This window comes from Pelophylax lessonae (assembly GCF_965119305.1).
Source record: "Pelophylax lessonae genome assembly, chromosome: 5".
NCBI classification, from domain to species: Eukaryota; Metazoa; Chordata; class Amphibia; order Anura; family Ranidae; genus Pelophylax; species Pelophylax lessonae.
In genome coordinates, this window is record NC_138772.1 from 232,898,328 (window position 1) to 232,914,353 (window position 16,026).

Consider the following 16,026-nt stretch of genomic DNA (forward strand, 5'->3'; position numbering starts at 1 on the left):
CGATTGTACGCGTGTTAGTATGGTGCCTCCGACAGATGTCTGCGCACAATCCGCGGACAAAAGTCTTTCGTGCAAGCATGAAAATTTTTGTCTGCGGACACCAGAACGGACGATTGTTCGCCTGTCAGTACAGAATTCGGCCGACAGACCGCAGATTTGCAAGACTGGGCATGCTCAGAAAATTAAAAACACAGGGAAAGTTAACCATTACATGACATCACTTCTGCAGTCAGCTGAAGTCTGCAGACAAAATTCTTGTGCTGTCCTTGTGCTGTCTTTGCACTTTTCAACAGACACCGACATCCCGGGGAGAAAAGACGAACATTTGTATGCCGACGATTGGTACGTGTGCACGGGGCTTTACTAAAGGCAAATAGTCTACTGTCTTTTTGACCACAAGTTGGAGCGGTACCTCTTTTTGGTCCCACGGATGGCTATATTATTTTTCCTAGTTCCACGATCCTCAGGGGCCTTTTTTGAGAAGACGCATGTCTCAATTCCAGGCAATGCTTAGCTAACTGACCACCTAACAATCCCAATGTTGCTTGGATTGGTTATCCTTCATTTCTGCACCAATGCTTAATGTTCAATATTTGCAGAGGGAAACTACTTTCCACTATGTAAGGCTGGTTTCACACGAGTGGTCCAATCAGGCCCACCTGTCAGTTTTTCGGGGAGACCTGATCAGACCCTTCATTGTTCTCTATGTTGTGGCAGATGTCAGTAGAAATGGGTCCGCTGACACCTGCCAGCATCTGATCATGTCTGCCAAAAACAGATGTATGGGGAATCCATTTGCCATCCTTCCAAAGGATCTGATGACAGGCAGTTTGTTTCCATCTGGCTGACCCATAGAAAACAGCGGGACTGTGTCCATGTCCATTCTGCATAGGGGAGTAGACACGGACCTGTCATCTGCCTGCCCAGCAGGTATCAGTGGAGAGATTCCCTGCTAAGCAGGCGGATGCGTATTTGGAGTTCACTCTGAAAGGAGCCTAAATGTCAATTCTTTGTTTGTTTCTAACACAACGTAAGTGAAAGAAGGGCAAATGGTCAGTGCAGTGCAGTTGCTCTAGATCTGAGAAGAACATGCAAGGAAAATAAAAAACAGCATTTTTGCTTGCATATGATTGGATGATAGATATCAGCAGAGCTTTCCCTCAGATTAAGAGCAACTGCACCTGCAGTACACTTACAGTGCACAGACTATTTGCCTTTAGTAAATCAACCCCGTAGGCTAACATGGAGGGGTATTAAGAGGCAAAACAACTGTAAAACCTGCATTTTATAGCTCAGGTGTGCATGAGGCCTAAGGATGTTGATGAAGGGCACAGTCCCTGTGTTCATTGTGCAGTTCCACATGCATTTGTAATGTGTTTGCAGCACATTTGTATCATGCTTTTGCCAAGCTTGCGGCAATATTTTTATGAATTTTTTATGATCTATATTTTTTTTTTCTATACCAAGTTGCTTTTACGCTTGTTTGCTGTGTGTTCATGTGCAATTACTTGCATTCTGGTTAAGCTACGTGCAAAGAAATGCAACGTGTTGGGGTGTTTTTTTTTTGTCAATATACATGAAAGCACTGCAATGGTGTTTTGTTAACTGAACTCATTGAAAAAAAAAATAATTTTTCTTGTATCTGCATTCGTTCTACCGTAGATGAGATGGCGCTTAAGACCCACCCAGTGCTTACAGTATGTGGTGTATGACTTCAGCCAGCCCTCTAACACGTTTCACTCTGATCACAGGAGCTTGACCACAGTGGGTGGGGCAAAACGCGTCAGGGTGTGGTTGGAGCAGTACTGGCTAAAACCATTGAGTACTAAACTTGCTTCTGCTGCAACAATTGACAGTCAGGGCTGGAACACAGTGATCTTAGCCAGTAGCTCACTCAGCAGCTCATCCATTCATAAATATCTTGTATTTTTTTCAAAGAATAGAAGATGTTCACTAATTGGACAAGGAGAGCAGGAACGCCATGATCTACCCCTGTCAGTTTAATAAAAGTGATGGCGTTTAAACAGACAATTAATTAAAGCGAAACTAAGCCCAGTGAATAATTAAAAAAATAAATAAAATAACACGGTTACATTCCTGACATGTCAGAAATGCTAACTGTCGCATTTGCTTGTGCTCTCCACTCAAACCATCAAATGGCTGGTGTCATACATGATCATATGTGCAGCTTCATGTCACTTGCAGATCAAACAGAGGCTAAGATGGCAAGAGGCTAACATTTCTTGACTGAAAAGGATTGGAGGGTTTAATTCCACTTAAAGGGAAAAAACACCCCACTAACTATCCTTCCCCAATTCCTAAACACTTACCTGAGTCCTCTCATGATACAGCACTGTCCCTGGCTGCAGCTCTTTTTCCTTCATTTCCTGGTCTCACAGGAGACTCTAAGAGCATTGGGAGCCGCATCTATGAGAAGGGAGCCAGGGAACCCCAGCCCCCCCAATACTTACCCATGCCTAGGGTTGCACTGATAACGGTGCCTATACTAAGCATACTTGTACTCATACAAATGTGTCTATAACTAAAACCGATATACCTTTGTGGTGCAATTTGAGATCATTCAAAATGAATGGGCTCAAATCACACTGCAAAAAATCACGTGATTTGATCAGGAACGTGGTAAGATTCCTGTCCAAATCGCATGCTGTTTCTCGCACCACTGCTGTGTGAACCCAGGCTTGTCATAGGGATTTCAGCCTGGGTTCACACAGGAGCGATGCAGGGATCCTCCACATTCCTGTTCAAATGGCAATCATTTGCAGTGTGATTTGGGCCCATGTATGTTATATGTGCTCAAATCGCATTGCACAGTTTTGGTAATTGGTATCGGTGAGTACTTCAGCACAAGTATCGCTTTAAAAAAAAATAAAAAAAAAACAGGTATTGGTGCATCCCAACCTGAGCCTCTTCTCAATCCAGGGATGTGTATGAGCGCATTGGCTCTCGTGTCTCTCTTCCCTCATTGGCTCAAACAGCAGCAGGAGCCATTGGCTCCTGTTGCTGTCAATCCCAGCCAGTGAGCCAATGAGAAAGGGGGGGCCCAAGCCATGCTTCATGTGTCAATGGGCAATGTCGAGTCACAGGTGTGCTGCTCGGGAATGAGCCTGCTCCAGTGCCCCCATAGTATAGTTTGCTATTGGGGGAACTCGACGGAGGCTGGAGAGTTAGGACTGCCGGCAAGGGACCAACAAAGAAGAGGATCGGGTCTACCCTGAGCAAAACTGTCGCACAGAGCAGGTAAGTATAACATGTTTGTTATTTAACAAAATGAAATAAATACATTTTAGAACCACTTTAAACACACCGCTTGCTGAGGGGCACCTGCAGGAGAAGAGGAGTAGACAGCATTGGCAGGGGGACTCCATGAGAGGAATCTGTGTGATATACCTACCTGATCTGTACAATAACTTTTTTTTATTTTAGCAAAAAAAAAAAAACGATTTACAAACAAAACATATTACTTTAACATGGCACCGCTGAGAGCCGGTTCACACTATTACGACTTGCCAGGCGACTTGGTCAGCCTGGCAAGTTGCGCACCGTCGGGTCCATTGAGTAGTATAGGACCCGTTCTAATAGGAGCGACACAAGTCGCTCTGACTTGGAAAAAGGGTCCTGTACTACTTCGGGGCGACCTGGAGGCGACTTGCTTTGACTTCAATTATATGAAGTCCATGCAAGTCGCTCCGAAGTCACGGTGCACGCAACTTCACAGGTCGCCCCCGAAGTCGGAGCGACCTAATGTGAACGGGGTCTAAGTCCCCATTCACACTAGCGCGACTTGTCAGGCGACTTGGTCACCTGACAAGTCGCGGTGGGTCGCCTGCCATTGATTAGCACAGGACCCGCTCTAATAGGAGCGACACAAGTCGCTCCGACTTAGAAAAAGGGTCCTGTACTACTTTGGAGCGACCTGGAGGCGACCTGCATTGACTTCAATGATATGAAGTCCGTGCATGTCGCACCGAGGTCGCGGTGCACGCTGTGCACCGTGACTTCACGGGTCGCCCCGGCAAGTAGCGTCGCCCCTGTCTGAGCGGGGTCTTAAAGTGTTGGTGTATATAGTTTCAAATCGCATTAAAAGAAAAACTTGCCCATCTATAGATGCTGCTGAGAAAACACATGCAGCTACAACACACAGGCTTGGCATAGGAAGCTTGGCCAGGAGAAGACAATATTGGCGGATTTCTTTTTATTCTGGCCGCTTTTATCCGTTTGCTGTTAAATGGAATAAAAACGCTTATGAGAGTATCTATAGGATTCAGTTGTCACACTTATGTGTAAAGGCTCACTGGATAAAGTGTCTTTGCAAAATAAACCATCATAGCAAAAGTGTTTCATACGGGGATATCAGTAAGGAGGATGGATAGGAAACAGCAATCCACTATGAAATTAGTAAATAACACTCCAATTTAATATAAAGATTTAAATCAAGACTCGGCGTGTTTAAGCCTAGGTTCACACTGGCAGTGCGATTTCCATGTGGTTTGTTCTTGACAGCTGCAATTGTAATGTGATTTTAATAGTCTATGCACAGGACCCTTTTTTTAACTGCATCAGAATCGCTACACATAGATGTGAGCAGTCTTCATAGAAAACAATGTTATTTCACTTGACATGCGAATCTGTGCATTCTGAATCTCATCAGATTCACAATCCCGTTTCAACCAGAGCTGTGGGCGATTCACACTCCTCTTTCAGGAATATCAACAAAGTCAGTAACGTTATTTTAACATACATATGGATAGATTTATTGGATGGCTACAATGGGGCTCAATCAAACTTAAATAGCGCTAACATCCATGTAATAATTCACACATACATTCTTTAGGTGATATATACAATCGTTAGCAAATCATTACTTAAATGATAGTCACATAAAATGTATCAGGCTAAAGGCGGCAGCTCCTTCACTAGCCAAGCCACCTTGAATTGCAGATGAAATGTATGGATAATTACGTGGATTTAATAGCCGGTGCTAAAACTGGTGGCTCCCCACTTAGCTGAGCAGGGTAACTAACCGATGCATCAAAATCCGTAACAGACTCACAGAATGGCTCGCTAATTATCAGCCCCCACACTGGCCATGTGTTGGGGTAAGGAAAGGGCTTGTCGCCACTCAGGATGACATCCAAAAAAATAGTATTTCTTTATTCGGTAACCGTGCAATGATTTAAAACAGCCTACGCGTTTTGGGCATTAGTCTAAGGACTAACTTCTGAAACGTATAGGCAGCCTCAAGGTCTGAGCAGCGGGCGTAGCTGTTATGTGGGAAGGTATGTAGCACCTATACTGGAAAAAAACAAGAGAAGGCCACACTGACCTAGTGCAATACCATTAAACCAAATTATTGAAGAGTAAGAAAGGTATCATACATTATACTCCCAAACACAGGGTGCAAATAGGCATGTAAAAAGTCCTGATACAATCAGGTGACCCCAGGACATGGATACATCCAGTGCTACAGAGGGGTATGGATGGCGTCCGTACTGGTGTGGCTGACGCGTTGTGAGAGAGGACCCTCTTCATCAGAGCCATAAGTACAAATGACCTGCTACACACACACACACCTAAAAAGCAAACCACAATCATCAGACCTTATCAGGGTGTATTGTACAATAGCTGCCTGCTATACAGTAATTGATAGTATCATGTCTCATACTGTTTATCATACACATGTGGATACATAAAACCACCATCGGTTACCATTAGTAGTAGTTCTAAAAGACACCTAACTGTATGCACCCACTGTGTCTTTTTCTATATACATTCCTCTGAAGGCCTTTAGGGGGGTGGTGGGCTCAAAGGAGATGGTCCGCATGCCACACATGGAAACCTGGAAGTGCCAGTGAGTATACGTTCCACTGGCCCGTACGTCACATCCATTTTCAGCCATTGTCCCCTCTGGCTCAGTCAGGAGTCTGGAGGAGACGAAAGACAACTCCCACAAGCGGCCACAGGGACATAAAATTCAAAGGAGCATAAAAGAAAACGTCTTGGTAAAGAGGAATTTTCAGACCGTGTATGTGGTTTTCGTTCAGAAATTAAATATATTTTAAAACTGAATGGTAAAAGCAAGTGAAATTTTCAAACGACATTCTTTCATTCAGCGAATGTACAAAGATTTTTCATAGGAATACTCTTGTCTGAAAATCAATACATTTATGGCCAGCATAAGGCTCTGTTCACACCTATGTAGTTAGCTTTTGATCCGTTTCTGCAGTGCTTTTTGCTGTGCATTTTTGCACACGCGATTTAGCTGCGATTTGCGTTTTGCTTTCTTTTTGGCCAGTTTGTTGTTGGGCAGAGGCAAAAACGCACTAAATGCTTTTCTGCAGCTACTCCATTGAAGTCTATTGAACCAAATAAAGAAAAAAGCACAGTTTTGCATTGAAAAGTCCTTCCAAATATACAGCAGCTAAGAAAAAGCATAGATGTAAAAATGTCCCATAGGAAACCATATTAAATGAACTGTAGTACAAAAAGAGCAGATAATCGCTACTATAAGGGGTTCATTTATACTGTGAAACAGTTAAAGTAATATATATTACTGGTATTATATATACCAGAAGTAGGATATATGGGCATTTTTAATTAGAAATCAGACATGAAGCTATATGAAGGGTGGAAGGGAGATCTAAATCTTTTATAATAACGTAGTACTAAAAGCTAAGACTTATTTTTTTCATGGATATCATTTTAATTATAATGCTGGTAAACGTTTACTTTAAATGTAATTGTAATGCCGTATATCATCCCTCGTCTATCTGCCTCCACCTTCTCTGGGTTCAGATGCTGATCTTCCCTGCACAGAGTCTTTAAACAAACAAATATGTTATACTTGCCTGCTCTGTGTAATGGTTGTGTAATGGTTTGGCACAGAGCAGGCCTGATTCTCCTCTTCTGCCCCCCGATGCTTCTTTTTCCTCCTACCTTCAGAGTGCCCAAATAGCTGCAAAGTATAGTATAGAGTACCCCAATAGCAAGGTAAAACAAACTTCTGCCTTTAGAACAACTCACTTCCTTCCCAGGACTACATGTCCCATGAGGCATTGCTCCTCACACATTCACAAGTTCTCAGGTACTTACTGACATGTATAGATGGTGTACTGAGCTGTATGTTTGCTGCACTGTATTTCCTGATATGTAAACAAATAATGCATTCTGTATGCAGGCCAACTAATCGGTTTACCAACTAATCGATTATGAGAATAGTTGACAACTATTTTCATAATCGATTTATTGTTTTGTCCCTAGTGTACTCAAACGAAAAATAAAATCCAGCCTGGTTATATATGATCTCCATGTGGGATAACTATTTCTTTAGCCCAGCAACATCAAATGCGCCGTCAGTCAATCCAACCATTCTCTTAGACTGCAATCACACCTGGGCCATTTGAATCCTGGGCATTATTGCAGCGATCCTACCCTCGATTTCTAAATGCTCTTGTAAAATGAGAAATCGCACAATGCGCATTTTAGATGGCATTCATTTTATTGGTGCCTAAAACCATGGTGCTGTTCTGCCTCGATTGTCGCGCAACAAATTGTGCTGCAGTCGTGGCAAACCGCTTGTCACCCAAGAGTAGCTTCTGTACTTTTTTTTTTGGGTGACAGGCTTAATGCGATACATTTGCTGCAATTGCAGTGTGATTTATCGCGCCAGAATCGTACCACATTTTTAGGTGCCATTAAAATGAATGGCATCTGAAATTCACATTGTGCGATTTGTCATTTTATCAGAGTGTTTTAAAATCGCAATTCTGCCCGTAACTTAAAACGCCTAGGTGTGAATGCAGCCTTTATAAGTTGAGTCAACGTGAGATAGAACTGAAGAAGTTCTTTATTTCTGGGTTTGAAAGTGTAGGACACAAAATACCTATATCGGTATCATGAACTAAGAATCAATAATAATATTTTTATATTTAATATTTGTCTGCCTAGATATTGAGCAGAAGGAGCCAAGTTGACAGTGTGTGACAGGCCATTTGAAGATGATATGCTGCAATCTTTATAATATTAAAAAGATGCTGAAAGACACATCGGAAAAAAAGAAAGTTGATCTCCATATTAGCTGGTCTCCCAAGTCATGGGATTTCCAGTGCAACTTTGGAGCGACTTTTCTTGCAATTTTGATATGACTTTAAATTCTTTGTATCAAAGTCGCACCAAAGTAGTGCAGGCACCTTTTCAAAATCACTGTGACTTTAAGTTGAAAAGAATGGTAGTGCTTGTATTCATTCTTATGAATGTAGTTCTGAGATAAAATACCAATATTGGTGTACAATTTTTAGGCCCCATGCACACAGGACATTTTTGCAGCTGCTGTTAGCAGCGTCAGACTTTTTTTTTTGCAGCTGCAGAATGCCCATCCATGTTATTCTATGGCCTCATAAACACATAGAGCTTTTAGTAGCTCCAAGTGGCATAGGTGCTTAATAGCTGCAAAAAAAAACCCCAGGACCAATTCATTCTGGAGCTTCAGCGTCAAGCTGTAAAAACGTCTGACGCTGCTAAAGGCTGAATAACGTTGTTTAACGTGCGTTAAGCCACGTTAGGTTTTTTTTTTTTCCATTCAAAATCAATGGTTCCCTATGGGAGCCTATTGATTTGAATAGAAGGCGCATTGCGGTGCGACCTTCGCTGTGATAATCTTGAGGGGGAACTCCACGCCAAAATGGGGAAAACACGGCGTGGGGTCCCCCCAAAAATCCATACCAAACCCTTATCTGAGCATGCAACCCGGCAGGCCAGGAAATGGGAGGGGACGAGCAAGCGGCCCCACCCCCCCTGGACCATACCAGGCCACACGCCCTCAACATGGGGGGGTGTGGGTGCTTTGGGGCAGGGGGGCTCTGCACCCCCCACCGCAAAGCACCTTGCCCCCATGTTGATGAGGACAAGGGCCTCTTCCCGACAACCCTGGCCGGTGGTTGTGGGGGTCTGCGGGCAGGGGGCTTATCGGAATCTGGAAGCCCCCTTTAACAAGGGGGGGCCCCCCAAATCCGAGCCCCCTCCCTATGTGAATGGGTAGGGGTACATTGTACCCCTACCCTTTCACCCCATAAAAGGCAGTGTATGTAAAAAACGACATGAGACGTTTTTAAGAAGTTTATTAAAAATCTTCATCCGCTCTTCTCCCCTCTGGTCTTCTCCCCTCCGCTCTTCTGCTCTTTTGCCCTCTGCTCTTCTCCCCTCCGCTATTCTTCTTCCTCTGCTCTTCTTCTTCCTCCAGTCCTCCTCCGACGCTGTCTCCCGTTATTATGCCGGTCTCCGGTCTATGCAGCTTATTATATAGCCGTTAGGGGCGTGGTCTCATGGTGACGTCATCTGAGGCCCCACCCCTTTATGTCACATGGGTGGGGCATCCCAATGATGTCACCATGAGGCCACGCCCATAATAAGCTGCAGAGACCGGCAAAATCACCGGAGACAGCGTCGGAGGAAGAAGAAGAGCAGAGGGCAAAAGAGCAGAAGAGCAGAGGGGAGAAGACCGGATGAAGATTTGTACTAGACCGGGGTTTCTTAACTCCGGTCCTAGAGGCACACTAACAGGCCAGATTTTAAGTATTACCTTGGGGAGATGCAGACTAGAATACTGCAATCACTGAGCAGCAAATGATTTCACCTGCGATGTATTTCAGTTTTCTTGCAAACCTGGCCTGTTAGTGTGCCTTGAGGACTGGAGTTGAGAAACACTGTTTAGACTTCTTAAAACATCTCATGTCATTTACATACGCTGCCTTTTATGGGGTGAATGGGTAGAGGAACAATGTACCCCTGCCCATTCACATAGGGAGGGGCCTGGGATCTGGGGGGCCCCCTTGTTAAAGGGGGCTTCCAGATTCCGATAAGCCCCCTGCCTGCAGACCCCCGCAACCACCGGCCAGGGTTGTCGGGAAGGGGCCCTTGTACTCATCAACATGGGGCAAGGTGCTTTGGGGTGGGGGGTGCAAGGCCCTCCCTGCCCAAAAGCACCCATTCCCCCCCATGTTGAGGGTGTGTGGCCTGGTATGGTCCAGGGGGCGTGGGGCCGCTTGCTCATCCCCTCCCCTTTCCTGGCCTGCCGGGCTGCATGCTCGGATAAGGGTTTGGTTTTGTTTTGGGGAGGATCCCACGCCGTTTTTTCGGAGTGGGGCTACCCTCAAAATCCATTCCAGACCTGAAGGGCCTGGTTTGGAACCTGGGGGGGACCCCCACGCCGTTTTTTTTTTTTTTTTTTTTCTTTTTTTTTCCCATTTTGGCGTGGAGTTCCCCCTGAAGATTCTCACAGCGCATGTCGCACTGCACAACTTGCGATGCGCCTTCCATTCAAATTAATAGGCTCCCATAGGGAACCATTGATTTTGAATGGAGGCAGAAAAAACGCTGCTAAAAACGATGTGGCCAAACGTGCAATAACGCCAATGGAAAAAGCTGCTGAAAGCACGTTTTTACAGCTGCTTTTTCCTGGTGTTAGAAGTGGCTCTACAGCTCGTTTTTTCTGACGCCCTGTGTGCATGGGGCCTAAGAGTTATATGTTGATATGCTATGCATTTCAGAAGGTGATTATTGCAATATTTGTTTGTTCTAACTCTGCTATGAACTCTGTAATATCTGTTTTCCAGGCCTATGCATTCTCGATTAGTTTTGGATTCCAGCTTGTTTACCTGCCACTTTTTATTCCATCTACGATGCTAAACCGGAGCTCCTTCACCACCCTGGTGGTTGGGGTGTTTATTGTATATGTGGTTCATACCTGCTGGGTGATGTATGGCATTGTCTACACTAAGCCCTGTGAAAGTCACAGTGATAATTGCATCAAACCGTACCTCTCAAAGAGGCCAAAATTGCAAGTAAGTTTCAGACTAAATATTTTTGGGGTAATAAAAGTATATAAAGGTGTATATTTATAATAATTATTATTTTCTTATTAATCTTTATAGTGAACCAATTTACAGGTCATGTGCACTAAATATTTTACTTACTCTATACAAGCAGTAAAAGCACTATTGTAAAGAAGTCATACACACACAGAATTTCGGCCGTTTGCAGACTGAACGATTATTCGTCGGTCGAAAGCGAATTGGCCACTAACTGACAGAATAAACTCTTTTACATAATTGTTTTCATGATCATAATGATCATACCTGATATTTAAAATATTATTTTTGTTTCAATTTTACCATACACGTATAAACTTTTGTTTAAACGATAAAAGTTTTCGCTATGGATCCATCGACATTAGCTGGGCACACGATCTAAATAATCGGTAACATTGTGTTCACTAACAGCCCGATTTTCGAACGATCTTTCCTAAAACGAGAATTTTCGGCCAATATTCTGTGCGGGTATGGCCAGTATAAGAATTGTGGAGAAATTACATTTTTAGGTGTTTGCGGACACCATTTCCCATGGTACCGCAGTACCATACGATTTGGTGCAGAGTGCTTTTCAAAAGTTGCATTCATTAGAACACCTGTGCAGAGTTCCATGTTTGCCCACCCTGGAGGCACAGATGGTCCATGCAGCCAGCCTGTTAAATTCACAGACATGCCGACGTCTGCACGGATCTTAACACGCAATGCTGAATATACATCCATGCAGGATCAATGCAGACAGATTGTGTTTGGAGCCTTGCATTGTTCCCACACAGATGTATACTCATGGGTGTGTATAAGGATCTGTCCACCTATCATTGATTTGAACAGGCTGCCTTATGGGACCACCTGTGCCCCACAGGCTGATAAACATGGACCTCTGCACAGGTGCACTGGTCAGTTTTCCTGTGTGATCCAGGACTTAAGCCTCGTACACATGCAACGATTGTTGGCCGTGAATTTTTGGCCAACGTCCGATCGACCGATTGTCGGCTTGTTAGTATGATGCTTCCGGCAACCGACTGCGACTTTTCGGCTGAACAAAATCTGGTGTGCAGGCTATAAAATTTTTGTTGGCCGTCAACAGAACGGCCGATTCTTCTTCAGTCAGTGCAGATTTCGGCAGACAAAAATGTGATGAGCAAGACTGGGCATGCTCAGAGAAGAAAAAACACACGAAAAGTAAACCAGAACATGACATCACTTCTGAGGTTGGTTTTTGTTGGCCGATAAAATTCGTGTGCAGTCTAGAGCACATTTCAACCAACACAACCACACTGGACAAAAGACGGCCGATCGGTCGGCCAACAATCGCTGCGTGTGTACAAGGCATTAGACTTTGGCCATAAGTCCTGGATCACACTAAGTGTGATCCAGGACTTATGGCCACATGAAAGGGTCGATCAGGTCCAGCTGTTCTTGATCAGGTCCAGCTGGCCTCATTGGACCCTCCATTCTACTCTATGGAGCGCCAGATATAAATGGACTTGTGTTCGTTTACACTAGAGCTGCATGATTAGTTGTTAAATTATCACGATCTCGAATTACCCACCTCACAATCTTAAAACGACTTGTCTTACAGTGCTGTTCTCTGCTCACTCACTGCTGTCAAAAAAAAAAAGAGCCCCTGGCAAATGTTTTCAACATTGCTAGGGCAGGCCATACACGATGCAAATTTCGAACAATCCGTCAATCGATAATCGAAATTGTCACTCACGTATATGCGAGTGTACATCAATGAGATTTAATAACCCTTTTTTATGCCAGTATGGGAAGTGATGCAATGTTGTTAAATGTGTACCTAGGGGAGTGTTTCTAACTGTGGGAGGGGGGGGTGGCTTGTGAAAAGACCTGTGTTCCTATATAGCAGGATCACAGGAGCTCTGTGATCATTTCAAGGAGAAGAACGGCCAGCTGTGTTTACAACAGCTGACTGTTCTTCTCTCTCAGCGGGGAGCAATCGCGGGTGTCAGGCGGCAATCAAAGCCGCCTGCCCGCTGCATCGGCTTCCCCTCTGACAAGCGGGGGCGGGAGCGTGCCACTGGCGGGGCGTGGTTGCCCCTTAGCTGCCTGCGCGCGACTGACGTATAGCTACTTCGGCTGCCTGCCGCAGTATATTTGCGGTGAGCGGTCGTTAAGAGATTAAATGCAATTTTTTGGGAAAACATACACTTTAATGAATTAAAAAAAAAAAAAAAACCTGAACCGTAAAGATAGCCCAATTTTTTTGTATAATGTGAAAGATGATATGCCGAGAATCATGATCTTTAGTCTAGGCAAAAAAATTAATTCTCATTTTATCCAGGATAGTGCAGCTCCTATTTTACACCTGGCTACCTCCGAGTGTGATCAGAGCTGTTAAAAAATAAAAACAAAACGGAAGGGGATCTGTCACTCTAGCTGGCTGGATCTGTTTGAAAATGGTAGTGATTTAAACATGCGTACATACAAGTTGAACTGGATGGACCAGTGTATTTATTCAACCTTACCAACTACACATCTATGGATGGGATTTTAGCACCCCTTTTAAACCACCTAGACATGTATTTCGATATAGTAGGCTATTTTTAATGTAATTTTTATTTTAAAAACTTTAATGATCTTTTTTCTCCTTTCCCAGTTAAGTGTGTATACCACAACAAGGACTAGTATTAGTGCTGAAAATAATGTTGATTTGGTTCTAAATGTTGACAACTTTGATGTGGAGTCAAGATTCGAAAGGTAAGAAAGTATATTATTTGTGTTAATGTATATACAGTATCTCACAAAAGTGAGTACACCCCTCACATTTTTGTAAATGTTTTATTATATCTTTTCATGTGACAACACTGAAGAAATTACACTTTGCTACAATGTAAAGTAATGAGTGTACAGCTTGTACAACGGTGTAAATTTGCTGTCCCCTCAAATAACTCAACACACAGCCATTCATGTCTAAACAAAATGGCAACAAAAGTGAGTACACCCCTAAGTGACAATGTCCAAATTTGGCCCAATTAGCCATTTTCCCTTCCGGTTTCATGTGACTCGTTAGTATTACAAGGTCTCAGGTGTGAATGGGGAGCAGGTGTGTTATCGCTCTCGTTCTCTCAAACTGGTCACTGGAAGTTCAACATGGCACCTCATGGTAAAGAACTCTGAGGATCTGAAAAACAGAATTGTTGCTCTACATAAAGCTGGCCTAGGCTATAAGAAGATTGCCAAGACCCTGAAACTGAGGTGAAGCATGGTGGCCAAGACCATACAGTGGTTTAACAGGACAGGTTCCACTCAGAACCGGCCTCGCCATGGTTGCTCAAAGAAGTTGAGTGCACATGCTCAGCGTCCTATCCAGAGGTTGTCTTTGGGAAATAGACGTATGAGTGCTGCCAGCATTGCTGCAGAGTTTGAAGGGGTGGGGGGGGATCAGCCTGTCAGTGCTCACACCATACACCGCATCAAATTGGTCTGCATGGCTGTCATCCCAGAAGGAAGCCTCTTCTAAAGATGATGCACAAGAAAGCCCACAAAATGTTTGCTGAAGACAAGCAGACTAAGGACATGGACTACTAGAACTATGTCCTGTGGTCTGATGAGACCAAGATAAATGTATTTGGTTCAGATGGTGTCAAGCGTGTGTGGCGGCAACCAGGTGGGAGTGTCTTTGTCAGGGGCTGCATAAGTGCTGCCGACACTGGGAAGCTACAGTTACCATGAATGCAAACATGTACTGTGACATACTGAAGCAGAGCATAATCCCCTCCATTCGGAGACTGGGCAACAGGGCAGTATTCCAGCATAACAACCCCAAACACACCTCCAAGATGATCACTGCCTTGCTAAAGAAGCTGAGGGTAAAGGTGATGGACTGGCCAAGCATGTCTCCAGACCAAAACCCTATTGAGCATCTGTGGGGCATCCTCACATGGAAGGTGGAGGAGTGCAAGGTCTCTAACATCCTCCAGCTTTGTGATGTTGTCATGGAGGAATGGAAGAGGACTCCAGTGGCAACCTGTGAAGCTCTGATGAACTCCATGCCCAAGAGGGTTAAGGCAGTGCTGGAAAATAATGGTGGGCACACAAAATATTGACACTTTGGGCCCAATTTGGACATTTCCACTTAAGGGTGCACTCACTTTTTTTGCCAGCGGTTTAGACATCACAATGGTTGTGTGTTGTTTTTTTTGAGGGGACAGCAAATTTACACTGTTATACAAGCTGTACACTCAATATTTTCTACATTGTAGCAAAGTGTAATTTCTTCAGTGTTGTCACATAAAAAGATATAATAAAATATTTACAAAAATGTGAGGGGTGTACTCACTTGTGACGTACTGTACATGTGTGTGTTCATCACAATGTAGAAACAAGCCAATCGAAATAAAAATAAAAAGTCATACAAATCTATTTGTATTGGTTTTTTATCCAAGTTAACCTGAATGATATCCCTCATGGACTAATACAAAGAGATTATTTTTTTTTAGGCATTGGCAGACGAATGTTTGATCTTGATTTGTTGCATCTCGTATTTAGGTAGCCAACTTTAAGTTTTTCTCAGCCAAGGCATGGGACAGTTAGTTTTTACTCTTGAGTTTCAATATTTTATGTAGTAGATTCTACACAAACATATTTTGAGATATCTATGTTAATGAAACTAAACTCCTTCCTTTCATACGGGGCAATGGCTCCAGCTGCTCTCACTCAGTCCAGTAAGGAGGGACAGAGAGCAGCGCCACTGCTCTCAGGCATATTGCTGGATCAAGATCGGGCTTAGGTGTGTATTTGGGGGTCCAGGGGGAGAGCAGTCCTTGGGGCTGACAATAGAAGGTTGTTTACCTTAATGCAGAGAATGCATTAAGGTGATAAACATTCAGCCTTTACAGCCACTTTAAGATGTTTGAACTCACAAGATCTATGACAACCCAACCTTCATATACTGTTTCAGTGCCCTGAAACCGACTAACCAAAAAACCCATACATAGTCTAATTCTACATTACAGGACACAGAGCAGGTAAGTCATTACTCTATGGGTTACGCTGTTACCTTCAGGTAAATCAACACTGGCCATAAAAAAGGCAGAGATCTAACTCTAAATGCCAATCAAAGCCCCTGTCACTAAATAAAATGGTTAGCTTACAATCCCATTCACACGTATTTGCTTTGCTT

At 43.7% G+C, this 16,026-nt stretch overlaps 1 protein-coding gene across 1 annotated transcript in view; it reads left to right on the forward strand.

The window, feature by feature from the left end:
- Window positions 1–16,026, forward strand: part of CLPTM1L (CLPTM1 like) — a 102,681-nt gene that overhangs the window by 2,595 nt on the left and 84,060 nt on the right. Inside the window, exons 2-3 of the mRNA XM_082259714.1 lie at window positions 10,629–10,856; window positions 13,501–13,601. Coding sequence (XP_082115840.1) covers window positions 10,695–10,856; window positions 13,501–13,601 — 263 coding nt within the window. The 5' untranslated portion in view covers window positions 10,629–10,694. The remainder of the gene's footprint in view (window positions 1–10,628; window positions 10,857–13,500; window positions 13,602–16,026) is intronic.